Here is an 18,719-nt window from a genome sequence, read left to right on the forward strand (position 1 = left end):
GCACTTTGGGAAGCTGAGGTGGGAGGCTTGCTTGGGGCCAGGAGTTCGAGACCAGCCTGGGCAACATAGCGAGGCCACGTCTCTACGGAAAATGTAAAAATTAGTGGGGCATGGCGGTGCACTTGTAGTCCCACCTACTCGGGAGGCTGAGGTAGGAGGATCGCTTGAGCCCAGGAGTTTGAGGCTGCAGTGAGCCATGATCATACCAGTGCACCCCAGCCTGGGCGACAGAGTGAGACTTCGTTTTTTTCTTTTTTTGAGATGGAGTCTTACTCTGTCGCCCAGGCTGGAGTGCAGTGGCACGATCTCAGCTCATTGCAACCTTTGCCTCCTGGGTTCAAGTGTTTCTCTGCCTCAGCCTCCTGAGTAGCTGGGATTACAGGCACCTGCCACCACGCCTGGCTAATTTTTGTATTTTTAGTAGAGACGGTGTTTTACCATCTTGGCTAGGCTGGTCTTGAACTCCTGGCCTCAAGCAATCCATCTGCCTCGGCCTCCCAAAGTGCTGGGATTACAGGCGTGAGCCACTGTGCCCAGCCTTTTTTTTTAATAATGGGGATGTTGATCTTTATCTCAGGATTGTTGAAGGATGACCAGAGCTAACCTGATACACTGTAAGTTTTTAGTATTTCTTAAGTAAATGAATGACTGTCCCTGAGAGGCTTCAATTCCTCCACATTCAAACTCACCTGTATCCTGGTAGTGTCTGTGATTCCGAGCACTGGTTTTCTCATGTGGCGACGTCCCACCGTATCCTGACATCACTTTATAACCAGATTTTCTTTTGAAGCCTAGCTTCACTCCCTGGGCCACCATTCCACCCATCGTGGCTGGAGAATCTGTGTCTGAAGATGATCCCACATCTGATTCTGACTCAGAATCTGTGACCCACTCAGAAAGTGCCTTCCACTCTAGGGCTGATCGCTGTATGGATAGTTCCTGAAGTTTTGTTAGAAATCCCAGCTCTGTCAAAGATCCCTGGTTGGATTTGGCTCCCTGGACTGGCGTTGTTTGCTTGTCTGATTGTTCAGGTGTCTCTTGGGACGTAGATTCAGTCGGGGCAGATGGCTCCCTTTTGGCTCCAGGTTTAGCCTGGGCCGCAGGTGTTGATTCAGCTTCTTGTTGAGCTGGAGGTGGCTCTCCTGGCCCAGGCCCTGGCTGGCCTACATGTCTTTGTCTCAATGCTGGCTCCTGTTGAGTTGTAGATTCTTTTCCTAGCCCAGGTCCCTGCTGGGAGGCAGCTTCCTGTTGAGTGAGTGGCACCCTTTGGATGTGAGGTGATTGCTGTGGTGCGGGCTTCTGTGGGGCAAGAAATTCCTCTTGTGAAGCAGATTTTTGTTGGGCTCTAGGTTCCTTCTGGGATTCAGCATCATGTTGTGCAGGGGTCTCCTGCTGGGTGAGGGGTCTTTGGTTTGAAGCAGGCTTCTGTTGGGTATTGGATCCCTGCAGAGTCTTCGATTCTGGCTGGGCTATGGGTGTCTTTTCTGGCCCAGGCTCTGGCGGGGTTATAGGCCTCTGGTGTGGTTCAGGTTGCCAGTCTGACCTAGACACTGACTTAGAACCTGGCTCCATTGTTATTTCCCTCACGGGAGATATTGATCTTCCAGGTTTCATCCTTCTGGGCTCCCACCCAGCCCTCTCTCTTCACAGATCTCTCATTGATTCCTCATGATGGCACTTCCTCTTGGGTTTCACTCCATCCTAGCATCACTGGTCTTCCTTTTTAAGGCAGCTGGCAGTTGGCCGATCACAGCTGGCCCCCACTAAGTAATGAACTCTGTGCCTCTTTCTTTGGTGGGAGGATTAGGAATAGGAGGAGGCTATGTGCCTAGCACTCTCTTACAAGAAGGGAGGGGCTTACTCTCTTGTGTCATAAATAGGGCCCCACCCCACCCACCACTCCATTAAAATGTTTCTTCTCATAAGGCAAGCATCCCAATTTAGGCCTCCGTGTCATCTGGGATGACAGAAGCCAGATGCTGGATGAGTGTTCCTTTTTTCTCTTTCCTTCTGATGTCTGAGGAAAGCATCATTCAGGGGGCAGTCTCTGTAGTTGTTGTAATAATTATTTCCCTCTTTGTTCATTCCTACAAATGGTTGCCAGATTATTTATTTATTTACTTATTGAGACAAGTCTTTCTCTGTTGCCCAGGCTGGAGTGCAGTGGTGTCATTTTGGCTCACTGAAGCCTCCACCTCCTGGGTTCAAGCGACTCTCCTGCCTCAGCCTCCCAAGTAGCTGGGACTACAGGCGTGCACTGCCACGCCCGGCTAATTTTTATATTTTTAGTAGAGATGGGGTTTTGCCATGTTGGCCAGGCTGGTCTCAAACTCCTGACCTTAAGTGATCCACCCCCACCCCCCGCCCCAGGGCCTCCCAAAGTGCTGGGTTTACAGGTGTGAGCCACCACGCCCAGCCAGGTTGCTAGTTTAATTTCCTTATATTGTCACTCTGATCATTTAACTCTCATGTTAAAAACTAATGTCATGCCCTCCCACTTTTATAGCTTGAGGCCCTTCTGAATGGCATTTGAGATACTCCATGCCATCTCTCTAGCCCTGAACTATGATCCTGTACTAGATTGGAAACTCACAGAAGACAGTGACCACTGATGACAATGACTGATAATGATGGTGGTAATGGTGATGATAGTAGTCATAAATACCAAAGGCTGCCTAAGTGCTAAGAAACTGTGCCAAGTTTTTTTTTTAAACCTATATTATCTTTAATAAGACCATGTCTGGTTCATTGGTATGCTTTTTTTTTTGTCCCACCTAGCTCTTACCTCAGAAAGATTTGTCGAATGAGTGAAAGATGAACAAGTAGGCCAATGGAGACAGAGTGAGGGTCTTGGTGGGGATAAGTATGTGTAGAATCTGGATTCAGTCTGCAGTGAATAGGGTAAAATGGGTCATCTGGTTGTGAAATGGCAGACCCCATTTGAAGGAAACAATTTTGATCTGTGACATTTAAAAATATTTATTGACTTCTGTTTGCTACTTTCCTGATTGCATTTAAGGTTAAATGACACTAGCTAGGAAGCTACAGTTTCCTGGAATCTTTCAGGTAATTAAGCCTAAGCCTGGGTAAGGGGAGAGGGCACAGGATAAGACTGATGAGAGAAGAAGACACTAGAGAGAGCAACAAACACAATGATCTTGAGAAACATGCTTTTTGAGAGCACTGGAATGATTTAGGGGTGGGTACAGTGGGAGAGTGAGGTGGGAGAAGAAGAGTGTCTGGTAGGTGTGCTCACTGTCTTCTTGGCTGAGAATGTTTAATTGGAAGAGTGGGCGCTCAGAGCTCCTACAAAGGCAGAGCAAAGCTTCTTAGCTGACATTGTTTGAGAAATTGCTGGCAAGCTCTGGAATGCTTGTTCGGCTTTCTGTGGTGCCTTTGGTGTCCTAGGGTGCAAATAAAGGGGAGAGGCTAGTGTTAAAACCATTTTTAACATTTCTTTTTTTTTTTTTGGAGATGGAGTCTTGCTCTATTGCCCAGGCTGGAGTGCAGTGGCAGGATCTCAACTCACTGCAACCTCTGCTCCCGGGTTCAAGTGATTCTCCTGCCTCAGCCTCCCGAGTAGCTGGGATTACAGGTGCCTGCCACCATGGCTGGCTAATTTTTGTATTTTAGTAGAGACAGGGTTTCAACATTTTGGCCAGGCTGGTCTGGAACTCCTGACCTCATGTGATCCACCCGCCTCGGCCTCCCAAAGTGCTAGGATTACAGGCATGAGCCACCATGCCTGGCCTTCACATTTAATTTTTTTTTGAGATGGAGTCTCGTTCAGTTGCCCAGGCTGGAGCGCAGTGGTGCAATCTTGGCTCACTGCAACCACTGTCTCCCAGATTCAAGCGATTCTCCTGTCTCAGCCTCTTGAGTAGCTGGGATTACAGGCACCCACCATCATGCCTGGCTAATTTTTGTATTTTAGTAGAGATGGGGTTTCACCATGTTGGCCAGGCTGGTCTTGAACTCCTGACCTCAGGTGATCCACCCGCTTTTGCCTCCCAAAATGCTAGGATTACAGGTGTGAGCCACTGTGCCCAGCCAACATTTAATTTTTATGAGAGTTTTAAAAATTATAAAAATAAGACTCATCCAGTGGGAAAAAATTTAAAATCCAGTAAAAAGTAAAAGGACTCCTCCCACCCCAGCCTCTACAACACATTTTCCAGGGCTAACCACTGTTAATAGTTTGCTACGTATTTTTCCATACCTTCTGGTATATAAATACAATGGTTTATTTTAAAAACAAAAATGAGATTATACTATACGTATTGCCTTAGTCTGCACCTTTAAGAAATCTGGCCGGGCATAGTGGCTTGTGCCTGTAATCTCAGCACTTTGGGAGGCCGAGGTGGGCAGATTGCTTGAGCCCAGGAGTTAAAGACCAGCCTGAGCAACATGGCGAAATCCTATCTCTACAAAAATACAAAAATTAGCCAGGCATGGTGGCGTGTACCTGTGGTTCCAGTTGCTGGGGAGACTGAGGCAGGAGGAATGTTTCAGCCCAGGAGGTGAGCCGTGATCATGCCACTGCACTCCAGCCTGGGTGACAGAGCAAGACCTTGTCTCAACTACGCCCCTCCCTCTGCAAAAAAAACAACTGAATCTATTATTGCAAAGTATTATATATCTATAGAAGTTCATAGAAACCTATACATGCAATTCAATAAATAGTTATAAAGCAGATATTCATGAAACTACTACCTAGGCTTAGAAATAGAATATTGTGTCCGGGCACGGTGGCTCACGCCTGTAATCCCAGCACTTGGGGAGGCCGAGGCAGGCAGATCACCTGAGGTCAGGGGTTCGAGACCAGCCTGACCAACATGGAGAAATCCATCTCTACTAAAAATACAAAATTAGCTGGGTGTGGTGGCGCATCCCTGTAATCCCAGCTACTCAGGAGGCTGAGGCAGGAGAATTGCTTCAACCCGGGAGGCGGAGGTTGCAGTGAGCCGAGATTGCACTATTGCACTCCAGCCTGGGCAACAAGAGCAGAACTCCATCTCAAAAAAAAGAAAGAAAGAAAGAAAGAAAGAAAGAAAGAAAGAAAGAAAGAAAGAACGAACTAGAATATTGCCAACAGCACCCCTCCTTTTCTGATCACTGCTTTCTCTCACCCTCACAGTGATAATCCTGACTTTTATAGTAATTATTTAGTTTCTTTTCTTTATTATTTACCACCTATGTATAGATTCCTAAATAATTTAGTTTTTCTCATTTTTAAACTTTATGTATATATTATGGTCTGAATGTTTATGTCTCTCCCCTTTTTTTTTGTTTTTGTTTTTGAGATGGAGTCTCACTCTGTTGTCCAGGCTGGAGTGCAGTGGCGTGATCTTGGCTCACTGCAACCTCTGCCTCCCAGGTTCAAATAATTCTCATGTCTCAGCCTCCTATGTAGCTGGGATTACAGATGTGCACCATCACGCCCGGCTAATTTTTTTGTATTTTAAGTAGAGACGGGGTTTCACCATGTTGGCCAGGCTGGTCTCGAACTCCTGACCTCACGTGATCCCCCTGCCTTGGCCTCCCAAAGTGCTGGGATTACAGGCATGAACCACTGCACCTGGCCTCACTTTAGTTTTAATTCACATTTTCCTTGTAATAATAAGGTTGAGTGCCATTGCATCTGTTTATTAGCTGTTTGGGTTTCATCATCTGTGAAGTGGCTATTCAAGTATTTTTGCCCGTTTGTCTGTTGTATTTCCTGCCCTCCTCTCACTGGTCTGTAGCAATTCCTTATATATGTATTCTGAATACTAATCCTTTGAAGGTTGTGTATGTTACAGATATCGTCTCCTATTTGGCAGCTTGTCATTTTATTCTTTTGATGATCAAAATTTCATAATCTCAGTGAAGTCAGATTTATTTACTCTTTTACTTTATGGTTTGTGCATTTTGTATTTTGTTTAAGAAAGGCTTTCATACCTCAAGGTTGTGAATATATTCTCCTGTATTTCCTTGTAAATTTGTCTTTCAAATTTAGATCTGTAATCCACCTGAAACTTACGTTAATGAAGGATGTGAAATAGGGGGTCTCTACATTGTTTTTTTTTCATTAATATATTGTGGATATCTCTCCAGCCAACACATAATGATTTATCTCATTATTATTATTATTATTATTATTATATTTATTTTAGAGACAGGATCTTGCTATGTTTCCCAGGCTGGTCATGAGCTCCTTGGCTTACTGGATCTTCCTGCCTCAGCCTCCTGAGTAGCTAGGATTATAGGCCTGAGCCACTGCCCCTGGTTTACCTAATTATTTTTGACAGTAATTAGTTTTTCCCAATTTGCCTTTAAAGAAAATTTCCCCCATTTATTTGTCAATACAAATACTGCTATAATTAATATTCTTGTACCTATATCTTTGAGCATCCATGCTAGTATTCTATTGTTGAGATTTCCGAAAGTGAGATTACTAGATTAAAGTTATTATACTCATTTACAATTTTGATACAGCCAAATTTATTTTACTTCTGTCAATAGTGTATAAGCATCCTGATATATCCCATTCTTGATAATATCATAATATCAATCAGTTTAACATTTGCCAATTTAGTTTTTTTTTTTTTTTTTTTTTTTTTTTGAGACAGAGTCTCACTCTGTTGCCCAGGCTGGAGTACAGTGGCATGATCTCAACTCTCTGCAACCTCCACCTCCCGGATTAAAGCAATTCTCGTGCCTCAGCCTCCCGAGTAGCTGGGATTACAGGCATGCACCACTATGCCCTGCTAATTTTTGTATTTTTAGTAGAGACGGGGTTTCACCATGTTGGCCAGGCTGGTCTTGAACTCCTGGCCTCAAGCAATCCGCCTGCCTCGGCCTCCCAAAGTACTGGGATTACAGGCATGAGCCACTGTGCCCGGCTGCCAATTTACTTTTTATATGACACTTAAAGACTGGTAGACTAAACTGGGTTTGGTGGTGTGTACCTCTAACCCCAGATCCTTGGGAGGCTGCGGTGGGAGGATCACTTGAGCCCAGGAGTTTGAGACCAACCTGGGCAACATGGCAAGACCCCCTACTCAAAAAACAGAACAAAATAACAAACACAAAACTGCTAGACTAGGGAGGAGTCAAATTCTGTTTGATGCTGACACTGGTGTAATCTTCAGAGATTAATGACCAGGTCTCCAACAGCTCCATCTACCCCCACTTTGGTAAACAGTGAGGTTTTAAAATCTAAGAATTTGGTTAAACCTTTCCAGTATCAGGAAAATTGTATCCTGCTTTTCCTCTCTTCCTATTTCCCGACAAGTTGACATTGAGTAGAAAGGGCTGAGTTGTGTGCTTATGCTGGTCTTAATTTCACCTCTTTTTTCTATTCTCAACGTGCTTCTTCACTAGTGATTTCACGGAGTGACTCTGGTATAAGGAAAATCATCCTTTGGAAACTTACTTGTTTTCTTCACATTGCCCTTGAAATGATCACAGGGGCACTGCTTCTTTGGCAGCCCAGACACTGTCATGAGTTTTCTTCTCGGGGCTCTCAGGAACCAATCTGGAACAACAGCATTGCTGCTTAGATGGGAGAGTTAATACATTTGATAAGAGGGAGTAGGACAGAGCTTTAATCGCCGTCTTCTGTGCCTTGCATTTCCACTGCAATGAGGTGGGAAAAGGGGTCAACAGAGAACAGTGTCCATCCAGCTATTTGAATGCCAGTATTTCTGAGTTGTTTTTCCTGACAACTTTGGGCAAGGTTTGGGCAAGGGTTTGGGCAAGGTTTGGTGGCAGGTTTGGAGGGTGCATCAGAATATCATTACTCCAAAGAATGAGGAGTAAGGCTTGGGTGTCTGCTTTCCAGTGGCTGCTTTCCCTTGGGGAAGCCATTTTGCCTCTCTGCTTTCAGTCTTGCCTATGAGTAAAATAAGGCTGAGAATAGGATTCAGGAAGCTTTTGGAAGGCCAGGAAAAAATAAAAAGCCTTTTGGACGGTAGCTCTGGGTTCTTCAGGAAAAGGATAAGGGGCAGGGGGCAGCCTGACATTTGGCTGGCTTTCCCCTAGACCTTGGAGAAGTCCAGTTCTTGCCTGAGAGTCAGGAAGAAAGTGGGCACAGGTGCTGCATGTGGCAGGCTGTGGAGAGGGGAATGGGTGAGGTCAGCTGAGATAACATCTGCATTGGTCTCAGAGGGGCCCAAGGGAGAGAGCTGGGGTCATGGTGAAGCCATCGCTGTTGTTGTTGCTGAATTACTGACCTTTGCACTCACATTCTTGACCGCCTTCCTGGAGCCATCTCCTAGAAGCCTGGCCTCGGTCCCTGTGGCCTCTGGCGACCCCTGTCGGAAGGAAACAGGTCACATCCAGACACTGGAAAGGGAACAGAAATGATCCTCCCAGCATTGGTCTACCTAGGTCAGCACAGTTCCATTTTTCCATTTTTACTTCAAGAATCTAGGTTACTTCAAGAGACGAATATTTTATTTTTATTTATATTTTTGAGATGGGGTCTTGCTATGTTGCCTAGGCTGGTCTTGAACTCTTGGGCTCCAGTGGTCCTCCTGCCTTGGCCTCCCAAAGTGCTAAGATTATAGGCGTGAGCCACTGTGCCCAGCTGAGGGGTATTTTAATCGATAAGGGATTGAGGTTTAAAATCTGGCCTATACATAAGCATATTCAAAAATTTAATGATTAAAAAAATCTGGCCTAGAGAAAAGCTTAGCTGAAGGTAGGTGGAGAAAGAATGGCTTCTAGATGGAAGAGAGGATAAAAGGCAGGGGTTTGTCGAAACCTCCTGCCCTCTCCTCATACCTCACATTAAAATCCTCATGACTTAAAAGAGTGAGAGCAAGGAGGAGATTATTCCTTAAATCAAGATTTTCTCTTGACCTCCAAGTTGCTGGGTTTTTTGTCTGTTTGTTTGTTTTTTGAGACAGAGTCTCACTCTGTCATCCAGGCTGGAGTGTAGTGGTGCAATCACGGCTCACTGCAGCCTTGACCTCCTGGGTTTGGTTGATCCTCCCATCTCATCCTCCTGGGTAGCTGAGGCTTCAGGCATGCACCACCACTCCTGGCTAGTTTTTTGTATTTTTTGTAAAGATAGGGTTTTGCCAAGTTGCCCAGGTTGGTCTGGAGCTCATGGGCGTAAGCGATCCACCCGTCTTGGCCTCCCAAAGTGCTGTGATTATAGCCATGAGCCACCACACCCACCCCAAGTAGCCGTATTTGAATCCAGAGTCCCAGTTCAACTATTAAACGATGGTATTTACCTTTGTTCCTCTGGAACAAATACATTCTTCTTTTGGCCTCTATCCGAGCCTGTTTTATTTTCCGATTCTATCTTATCTCCATTTTTTGATACTTAAAATATTCCTATGACAGGCTGGGCACGGTGGCTCATGCCTGGAATCCCAGCACTTTGGGAGGCTGAGGCAGGCGGATCATGAGGTCAGGAGGTCAAGACCATCCTGGCTAACATGGTGAAACCCCGTCTCTACTAAAAATACAAAAAATTAGGCGGGCATGGTGGTGGGCGCCTGTAGTCCCAGCTACTCGGGAGGCTGAGGCAGGAGAATCTCTTGAACCCAGGAGGCGGAAGTTGCAGTGAGCTGAGATCGCACCACTGTACTCCAGCCTGGGCGACAGAGCGAGACACGGTCTCAAAAAAAAAAAAAAAAAATTCCTAAGACAATCAAGGATGATGGTTTATAGACTTGAGATTCTCAAGTAAGAACTTGGCTCAGATGACACTTCCTTTATGGTAGTTTCTGATATTTCCTGTCAACATGAATTATACCTTCATATGGTTCCCATTGTTGTTGAATGCAGTTCTGTTATTGCACTGTAATGTTGTTGTTTGAAATCTTTTATGGACTGAATTGTGTCTCCCGAAATTCACATGTTGAATCCGTAACCCCCAGTACCTCAGAATGACTGTATATGGAGATAGGACCTTTAAAGAGGTGATTAAAATCAGGCTGTTATGGTGGGCCCTGCGCCAGTCTGGCTGGTGTCCTTATAAGAAAAGGAGATTTGGGCTGGGCGCGGTGGCTCATGCCTATAATCTCAGCAATTTGGGAGGCCGAGGTGGGTGAATCACAGGTCAGGAGTTTGAGACCAGCCTGGTCAACATAGTGAAACCCTGTCATTACTAAAATTACAAAAATGAGCAGGGTATGGTGGCGCGCGCCTGTAGTCCCAGCTACTTGGAAGGCTGAGGCAGGAGAATCGCTTGAACCCGGGAGGCAAAGGTTGCAGTGAGCTGAGATCGTACCATTGCACTCCAGCATGGGCAACAAAGCAAGACTTTGTCTAAAAAAAAAAAAAAAAAAGTAGGGGGGATCCTAGAGAGCTCTTTCATTCTCTTTCCACCTCTTGAAGATAAGAGGAGAAGTCCACTGTCTGCAGCCTGGAAGAGGACCCTTGCCAGAACCCAGCTGTGCTGGCACCCTGATTTCATATATCCAGCCTGCAGGACTGTGAGGAATAAATTTCTCTTGTTTATGCCACCCAGTCTGTGGTATTGTGTTATGGCAGTCCTAGCAAACTAAAATAAAATCTTTCTCCTTCACTAGACTCTGAACCATTGGTTCAGTAGTCATTCAGCTACGTGGTTCCTAACACATGGTAGGCATTTGGTAAATGTTTGTTCAACACGTGGATGGATAAGTTGTTTGGAGAGGACCCTTAGAGATCATATGGTTCAATTCAGGCCTCCTACTTCCCAGACTTCTGCCACACAGATGGAGGGGGTTGCGTCATTTCCCCAAGGGCTGCTTTTCCAGTGTTCTCATGTGCTGTTTTGAGTGTTATCAAAGTAATTTAAGCAGGCATAGCTCCTGCCATCTAAACTTTTCTAACATTTTTACTCTTGCCTGACCTCTACTCCTAGTTCCAGAGAAAAACCACAGAATATTAGACCTTGAAGGAAATCCCAGAGATTATTTAATTGAATTCCTTAATTCTGAAGTTTTTTTTTTTCAGTCTAAATGTAATTTAACTGTTGGAGAAAATTTTGAAAGTACAAACAGAGAAATTATTATTCTTACCAACTGTTGGTATTTTGGCATATTTGTTACCTACATATGCTTTTTATTAATATAGTGATAACCATAGCATGTAAACACATTCTCTTTTTCCATTCATAGGCATGTTGCTGTGTCATCTTCATAACACATTTTTAATGAATGCATAATACTCTCAATAATTATGTGTTCCAAATTATTTAACTGCTTTCCCATTGCTGAATATTTAGAAAGTTTTATTTTTTAGATGTTGGTAAATTTCTTTGTTCTTGTAACTGTTTTCCAAATTTTAGATTATTTTCTTGAGAGAGAGTTCCCAAAGTGGAATTACTGGGTCAAAAGTTAAGAATTGCTTTCAGAAGAGCTGTACTAATGTTTAAATTTTTTTTCATTTAATTATTTATGTATTTTTTTTGAGACGGAGTCTTGCTCTGTCGCCCAGGCTGGAGTGCAGTGTTGTGATCTCGGCTCACTGCAACCTCTGCCTCCCGGGTTCAAGCAATTCTCCTTCCTCAGCCTCCCAAGTAGCTGGGATTACAGGCACCCACCACCATGCCTGGCTAATTTTTGTATTTTTAGTAGAGGCAGGTTTTACTATGTTGGTCAGGCTGGTCTTGAACTCTTAACCTCAAGTGATCCGCTCCCCTCGGCCTCCCAAAGTGTTGGGATTACAGGCATGAGACGCTATGCCTGGCCACTTTATACTTTTTCTCTAAACAAATTTATTTTGCAAAACATCCTCATCCTATGCAATATTATCTGTGAAATTACAGGTTTGATGTATGCTTAGTTTTTTCCTAACATGCATTGAAATAAACACATAAGTATTAAAGTAAAAAGAAGCTTATTTACTTTCCACCTAAAATCAGTTTTGGGAACCACTGATACAGTGGCATAAGCATGCACTTTATATCCACATAGGCCTGGGGTCAGCTACTGGCTCTGTCACTTAACTGTCGACTTGGACAAGTCACTTGGCTTCTATGATCCTTGATTCCCTGATTTGTGAAAGGAGGATGGTAAAATCCTCCTTGCAGAGTTGTTGGGAATAAGTGAGCTGCTGTGGGAGCCCCGTGCCCAGGCAGGTGTTGAGTACATGATGGTTATCATTGTGGTTATTGCTGTGGAATTCTGGTTATTTTCCAAAGAGAGTGTCTATGCTGGAATATTGGGCTTGTGGCTTTCTGCTGATGTGGATGTGTAAAGAAGTTACTTCCACTTGTTAGGATTTGTGGTGCATCTGTCATTATTTTCATTTCCCAGATCCGCTACATATTTGCTTTGTGATTTTGGACAAAGTTGTGTAACTTTTCTGTGCCTCATTTTCCTAATTTGTAAGATGTGGTTAATAATAGTACAGTAGTCCTCCCTTATCCACAGGGGATGCATTCCAAGACCCCCAAAATACTTCCAAGTCTCAGATAGTACCAAACCCTATATATATATTTTTTCTACACATATACACTTATGATAAAGTCTAATTTATGAATTAGGCACAGTAAGAGATTAACAATAACTAATAAGATAGAACAATTTAAAAAATATACTGTAATAGGCCGGGTGGGGGCTCACGCCTGTAATCCCAGCACTTTGGGAGGCCGAGGCAGGCGGATCACGAGGTCAGGAGATTGAGACCATCCTGGCTAACACGGTGAAACCCTGTCTCTACTAAAAATACAAAAAATTAGCCAGGTGTGGTGGCGCATGCCTTTAGTCCCAGCTACTCGGGAGGCTGAGGCAGGAGAATGGTGTGAACCCAGGAGGCAGAGCTTGCAGTGAGCCGAGATTGCACCACTGCACTCCAGCCTGGGCGACAAGAGACTCTGTCTCAAAAAAAAAAAAAAAAATATATATATATATATATACACACACACACACATACACACACACACACACATATATATATACTGTAATGAAAATGATGTGAATGTGGTCTCTCTCTCTCTTTGTCTCTTTCTCAAGATAACAATATTTTTGGACCACTGTTGGCGGGTAACTGAAACTGCGATTAAGTGGGGACTACTGTACACGAGTGTGCGTGTGTGTTATTTCCCAGCTCTGACCACTAGAGGGCCTAGAAGCACCAGCAGCTACTAGCAATGGACCTATCAGTCAGTGCCCATGGTCTGTAAATATCATTCTCCCATGAAAGGAACTAGGGCTTCCAGGAAAAATAGCTGATCCAGGGCTGGGGCAGAAAAACACAAGAGGAGCCCAAAGCTTCTTGTGGTGTCAGAAAGTAAGGAACTGCTCAAAAAATGATGGAGATGTGTCTAAAGGTCACAGAAGCCAACTAGAAGGAGCTCCCAATGGCCAATTTTGGGACAATATGAGCAACATAATAAATAATGATAGTAATGGATTCCAACCCATAAATACTCATGAGTCCATGCTGATATAAATAAATAACTGAACAAATAAATAAATAAGGAAGAGGCTAGGCATGGTGGCTCACGCCTGTAATCCCAGCACTTTGGGAGGCCAAAGTGGGGGGATCACTTGAGGCCAGGAATTAGAGACCAGCCTGGCTAACATGACAAAACCCCATCTCTACTAAAAATACAAAAATTAGCTGGGTGTGGTGGTGTCTGCCTGTAGTCCCAGCTACTCAGGAGGCTGAGGTGGGAGGATCGCTTGAGCCCAGAAGGTGGAGGCGGCAGTGAGCCAAGATCACACCACTGCACTCCAGCCTAGGCAACAGAGCAAGACTCTATCTCAAAAAAAAAAAAAAAAAAAGAAAGAAAGAAAAAGAAAAAGGAATAACTCTTTCTTATGGCAGAATTCCGATTAAATAAATGTAGAAGGAACAATGGAAGTAGAAAATCACTATTTGGCCAACACCACAGTAATAATTCTTTATAGGAAACAATCATCCATAGATTCTAAAAGTTAATGTTAAAAGTATGATGATGCCGTAACTGGTGAATAACAAGAAAAAAACAAAGTATGATGAGAAGAAACAGGCTATTTACATATTTCCAAAGTGTCTCTCCACAAGATACTTATTAATTACAATGAGATGAATAGTAACTTTACAGTAGAGAAACCTGGCAGACACCACCTGAACCAAGTGCTTAAAGTGAACCTCATCAGTAATGAGAGATATCAACATCCTGGGGCTCTTGCTGGGATGTCCAGAGAAGGATACATCACTTCTGAAGTATTCTTGCCCAAAATGTGTAGCCGGAAATATCAGACAAACCCATATTCAGGGGGCATTCTACAAAACAACTGGCTAGAACTCTTCAAAAGTGTCAAGGTCCTGAAAGAGAGGGAAAGACTGAGAAACTATCCCAGGTCGGAGGAGACCTAGGAGATCTGACATTTTATTCAGTGGGATCCCAGATTGGAGTCTGGAGCAGAAAAAGGACATGAGTGGGATGATTAGCAAGATTTGAACATTTGTAGATTAGTTAATATTATGGTATCAATGCTAATCTCCTGGTTTTGATAATTGTATTATGGTTACATAAGATATTGTTTGAAAACAATTGGATGAAGGCTGTACTGGAACTATATTTTTACAATATTTTTCAAAGTCTGAAAAGTGAAAAGTAAGAAAAAGTAAGAAATGCATTAGATTTGTGAGGACAAATGAGATAATAAGTGTGAAGTGATTAGAACAATGCTTGTGATATAGGAGTTCTTAATGTGTCTGATATAAGTAATTTTATAATTAAATAATATTACAATTAATGAATAATCTGTTATTTTAAGTAATTTATTTCCTAATGACCTCATATATTCTCACTTATTTCTATTTCCCTTAACCCTGTGAAAAGCATATTGAGCATGTATGTGATTAAGAGATAAAATAAGATTAGACTTTATTCTTAGATTTATTTTGGGGATGGAGGAGCTATTATTTCCTTTAGCCACTAAGTAGCTCAGACTCAGGCCTGCACTGCAAAACTTTGCTTGGCTGGGAAACAAGATTTGAGCCCGGCCGCCACCCACCCGACGTGGTTTGTGATGGCGCCCCCTGGTGGCGCAGGGAGCTTTCCCCAGTTCCTCACCCTCGTGCTTTAGGAGCGACTTAGAAACTGTACTCAGTTCATTTATTAAACCCTTTCTAGGTCACGCTGCGGATCATTTAATCTTCACAAGTGTGTGTGACAAGTGGTATTTTCTTCATTTTAAGATGATAAAACTGAAACTCAAAAAAGTGAGGCGACTTGTCTAGGGTTGCAAAGTGTGTGGCAGAGCCAGGATCTAGGTCCCCCTGACTTCCAAGCTGAGTGTAAATGTCTAGGTGAGTCTAAAAGTGTGGCCATGCAGAGAACTATTGGTGTAGAGCAGTGGTTGTTGACCAAGGGTGGTTCCCCCTCCGGGGACATTTGGCGATGTCTAGAGATATTTTTGGCTTCCATAACAGGGGTTTGGATGAGGGAGAGGGGAGGCTGCTATTGGCATGTAGGGGAGAGAGGCCACGCGGATGCTGCTGAACATCTCACAATACACAGAACAGCCCCCACCGCAAGGAACTGTTCAGCCCAAATGTCAGTAGAGCTGCTATGAAGCCCTGGTTTGATTTAGCAACCTGAGGATGCATTCTTGCAGTTAGCTAATGTTTGCTGAGTACTGAGCTGGATAGCGTGAGGGATATGGAAACAGTGCACCAGTCTGTGTCACCAAGTAGTTTGCAGCCTAGAAGGACAGGGGGTGGAGGCAGGAAAGGCACATGAAGGCCCTCAATATAAGGCAGCAGATGGTAAGTGCAAGAAGAGAGTGTCCAGCAGGGCTAAGCCAGCGTCAGGAGGGAGACCACATGTCTGGCTGTGGGAGGAACTAAAGGAAGCTGTGGGAAGGTGGTTTTGAGCTGGGTGTGTGAGCAAAGTTGAACTGGTGGAAAAACACAATACCTGTTCAGGGAAGGGCAAACAGGTTAGTTTGGGTGGAGAAATAGTATTTTTAGTGAGTAGAGGGAGGTACACTAGAAAGGCAGGTTGGGGCTACAGCTTTGAATCCAGGCAGAGGACTCTAGCCTGGGTGTCTGTCATAGTGATGGAAAAGTCTTCCCTTTCAGAATAGTGGTCTAGGCCCTAGGGCTATGGGGCTTAACAGCTTCCAGAGCACTCTCTCTACAAAGGAGGGGATGTTGGAAATTGGGGTGGAGAAGGGAGAATGCCTCCTGATTTTAGGACCAAGTTGATGCTGAGTAACATAGCCATTTCACCTCAAAGTGGCCTTTGGGGAGATGGTGCTCACAAGCGGAAATATACATGGGGATCAGGTCTTTTCTGTGTGGTCGCTCTGTGCAGGGCTGGGCCACTTTATAGTGAAAGCTGGAGCAGATTTGGAACCCCTAAGCTAAAGTCGGCTTCCCAAAATGTGAGCTGTTACAGCAGGGCTTGCTATGGATAAAGCTTCAAATATGGACACTACCTGGTGACAGGCTTTTTCTAGTTTATTACGTTACCAGTAAATATCATTAAGACATGTTGGTGGCATTCCGGTGCACTGTAAAGAATAGAAGCAAGGACTTCCTGATCTTCTATAAAGGTACCATTGCCTTCAACACCCTCCCACCATCATCATTAAGTTTAGCCGTGAGAATTATGTTACTCTTTTGGAAAAGTGTTGGGGGAGAAGGCATGGGAGCAAATCTTTGTTGAGCTAGTATATACATACATACATACATGTGTGTGTGAGGGGGATCAGCTACAATTGCAGATATCTTCTTTTCTTTTCTTTCTTTCCTTTTTTTTTTTTTTTTTTTTTTTTGAGATGGAGTCTCACTCTGTCACCCAGGCTGGAGTACAGTGGTGCCGTCTCGGCTCACTGCAGCCTCCGCCTCCCGGGTTCCAGCAATTCTCTGGCCTCAGCCTCCTGAGTAGCTGGGACTACAGGTGCGTGCCACCAGGTCTGGCTAATTTTTTGTATTTTTAGTAGAGATGGGGTTTCACCATGTTAGCCAGGATGGTCTCGATCTCCTGACCTTGTAATCCGCCCTGCCTTGGCCTCCCAAAGTGCTGGGATTACAGGCATGAGCCACCGCGCCCGGCCAGTTGCAGATATTTTCACATACAATATCTCGTTTAACTCTCTCAACATCGTTTGGGTGTAAGTACAGTTTGCTGTTTTTTTGTAAAGGAGGAAACTGGCATTGAGAAAGGCTCACTTGCCCCAATCCCCCATAGCTAAGAGAAGCTGCATTTTGATGTGTCTGTGGCCTGTTTTGCCACATTTCCTCCCCCCGTTTTCCCCTTCATAGACAGTCTTGTTTACCTGGCTTCAGGCTGCTAGAGACCATGGACATCAGCATTAGTGGCAGCAACAGGAGGAGGGAAGAGATCAGAACTTTCATTGCAACTGTCGGTGCAGCTGTAAGTTGCTTGAAGAGTATAATGGAAGGTTCCCTGTTGGAGGCTCCTGATCCCTGGGGATGACTCAGGTCAGGGTACTCAGCCTGGTGGTCTATGCTTTAGTCGCAGGCCAGCGTTCCCATTTGAGGGTGAGAACAGGTGAGGTGATGCTGTCTTGCTGTTACGTAACAGATTAGACCATGTGCTTTATGGGAATCTGGGAGGTGAAACTGGTCAAACAAAAGAAATTCAGCATTCTTAAGAACATAAGAAGGTGACTGATAACTTGGCAGCCGTGCCAGTTCTCTCCTGTACTCTTTCCCGCCTCCTCACACCCCAATGCCTCATGATTTCTTCCTCAAATCTTTTTTTCTTGCTTGGATTTCCTTATACCTTTCAATGACCCTCTGTATCTGAATATTTGGCAGGAAAGTGGATACTAAGTGTTGGTAGAAGAGACTTTGACAAGGTCTGTTTCCCCTCTGTGCTCCTGCTCCCATCCTTGGCAAAATATCGGCAATAGTAGTGTTGTTGCCTGGGAAGTTGCCCTGTCCTCTCTCTGTTCACAATTCCCTCCAATTCTGCAGCCACATAAGGTGGCAGCAGAGCAGGATCTGGGACAAGAGGCAGCTCCCCTGCCCGGAACACAGCCCCTGGAGCAGTGGGTAACACCAGGCCTCCTTGTGTGTCCATCGGGAAGGTGGCCATGACTTAGTTGTTCTGGTCTAAAGGGGAGGGAACTGGGTTGGGGGAAGAGACCCCCAGAGCTGCAGGTCTCAGAGGGTTTGAGAAACAGGAGCCACAGGAGGGAAGGAGCCCTGAAGTGTGTTTGCCCAGCTGCTGGGGCGCCTGACTCCAGCCCTTGTTTGGAAATGGCCCCGGGCAAAAGAAGAAAGGTAATAATACTTGAAGTAAACATTAGGGGCATAGAATATCAGCACTCACTAAACTTGACATTTATTTGAGACTTTAGGAAATGTGCTCAAAGGGAGAGGAGAGGCTGGACTTGAATGCTGGGTGATATTCATGGGGGCTGAAGGGAAGGCTAACAAGGGAGCCCTTTTTTTTGGAAGCCTCCAGGCAGGAGTGAGAGCAGGGGGTGTGACTTTATTTCCCTGAGAGAAGGAAAGAGGAAAGGCATGAGTCAAAGCCCTTTGATTTTGTTTGACCATTCTTTTTTCTCCACGTTTTCACATTATCTCGGCCTGTTGACTTGTCACAGAGTTGATTGTGGACTTTGCTACTGCAGTGTTTATAAAGCACTGCAGGGGCCAGGGACTGCTATGACTGAGCCTGTGTCCAAGTTGAAGACTCAGGGTGGGCCTAAGCTTGTTCTGATGCAAATCACTGATGTGGCTTCTTTCTGGAAAATTCTAAAATCAGGGAGATGACATTCATTTCATAAAGCCTAGAGATATGGGTGCAGTCATCT

At 44.5% G+C, this 18,719-nt stretch overlaps 3 protein-coding genes across 3 annotated transcripts in view; 1 reads left to right on the forward strand and 2 right to left on the reverse strand.

Moving 5' to 3' along the window:
* LIPE (lipase E, hormone sensitive type) overlaps positions 1 to 4,245 on the reverse strand; it is a 28,277-nt gene extending 24,032 nt beyond the window's left edge. The window contains exon 1 of the mRNA XM_003811755.5: positions 690 to 4,245. Within this exon, the coding sequence (XP_003811803.2) occupies positions 690 to 1,614 (925 nt within the window). The 5' untranslated portion in view covers positions 1,615 to 4,245. The remainder of the gene's footprint in view (positions 1 to 689) is intronic.
* The window catches only part of LOC100976543 (CEA cell adhesion molecule 6), a 910,921-nt gene that overhangs the window by 665,170 nt on the left and 227,032 nt on the right, over positions 1 to 18,719 (forward strand). The gene's annotated exons all lie outside the window — the stretch shown is intronic.
* On the reverse strand, positions 3,307 to 17,410 carry CXCL17 (C-X-C motif chemokine ligand 17). Its single transcript, XM_003811758.6, has 4 exons — positions 17,211 to 17,410; positions 8,217 to 8,297; positions 7,418 to 7,519; positions 3,307 to 3,404 (listed from the first exon to the last, which is right to left on the reverse strand). Exons 1-4 carry the CDS (start codon positions 17,287 to 17,289, stop codon positions 3,307 to 3,309), a joined length of 360 nt encoding a protein of 119 aa, XP_003811806.1. The 5' UTR covers positions 17,290 to 17,410.

This window comes from Pan paniscus, chromosome 20, assembly GCF_029289425.2.
Source record: "Pan paniscus chromosome 20, NHGRI_mPanPan1-v2.0_pri, whole genome shotgun sequence".
Taxonomy (NCBI): domain Eukaryota; kingdom Metazoa; phylum Chordata; class Mammalia; order Primates; family Hominidae; genus Pan; species Pan paniscus.

What these genes read in the sequence shown, in the direction of transcription:
- CXCL17 (XM_003811758.6), bottom strand. Translation starts at nt 17,289, where the DNA reads ATGAAAGTTCTGATCTCTTCCCTCCTCCTGTTGCTGCCACTAATGCTG. An exon ending in CTCTAGCAGCCTGAAGCCAG is followed by an intron (nt 8,298 to 17,210) that starts GTAAACAAGACT and finishes TCCTTCCGACAG; the next exon opens with GGGTCGCCAGAGGCCACAGG. An exon ending in TCAAGAATGTGAGTGCAAAG is followed by an intron (nt 7,520 to 8,216) that starts GTCAGTAATTCA and finishes CTGTTGTTCCAG; the next exon opens with ATTGGTTCCTGAGAGCCCCG.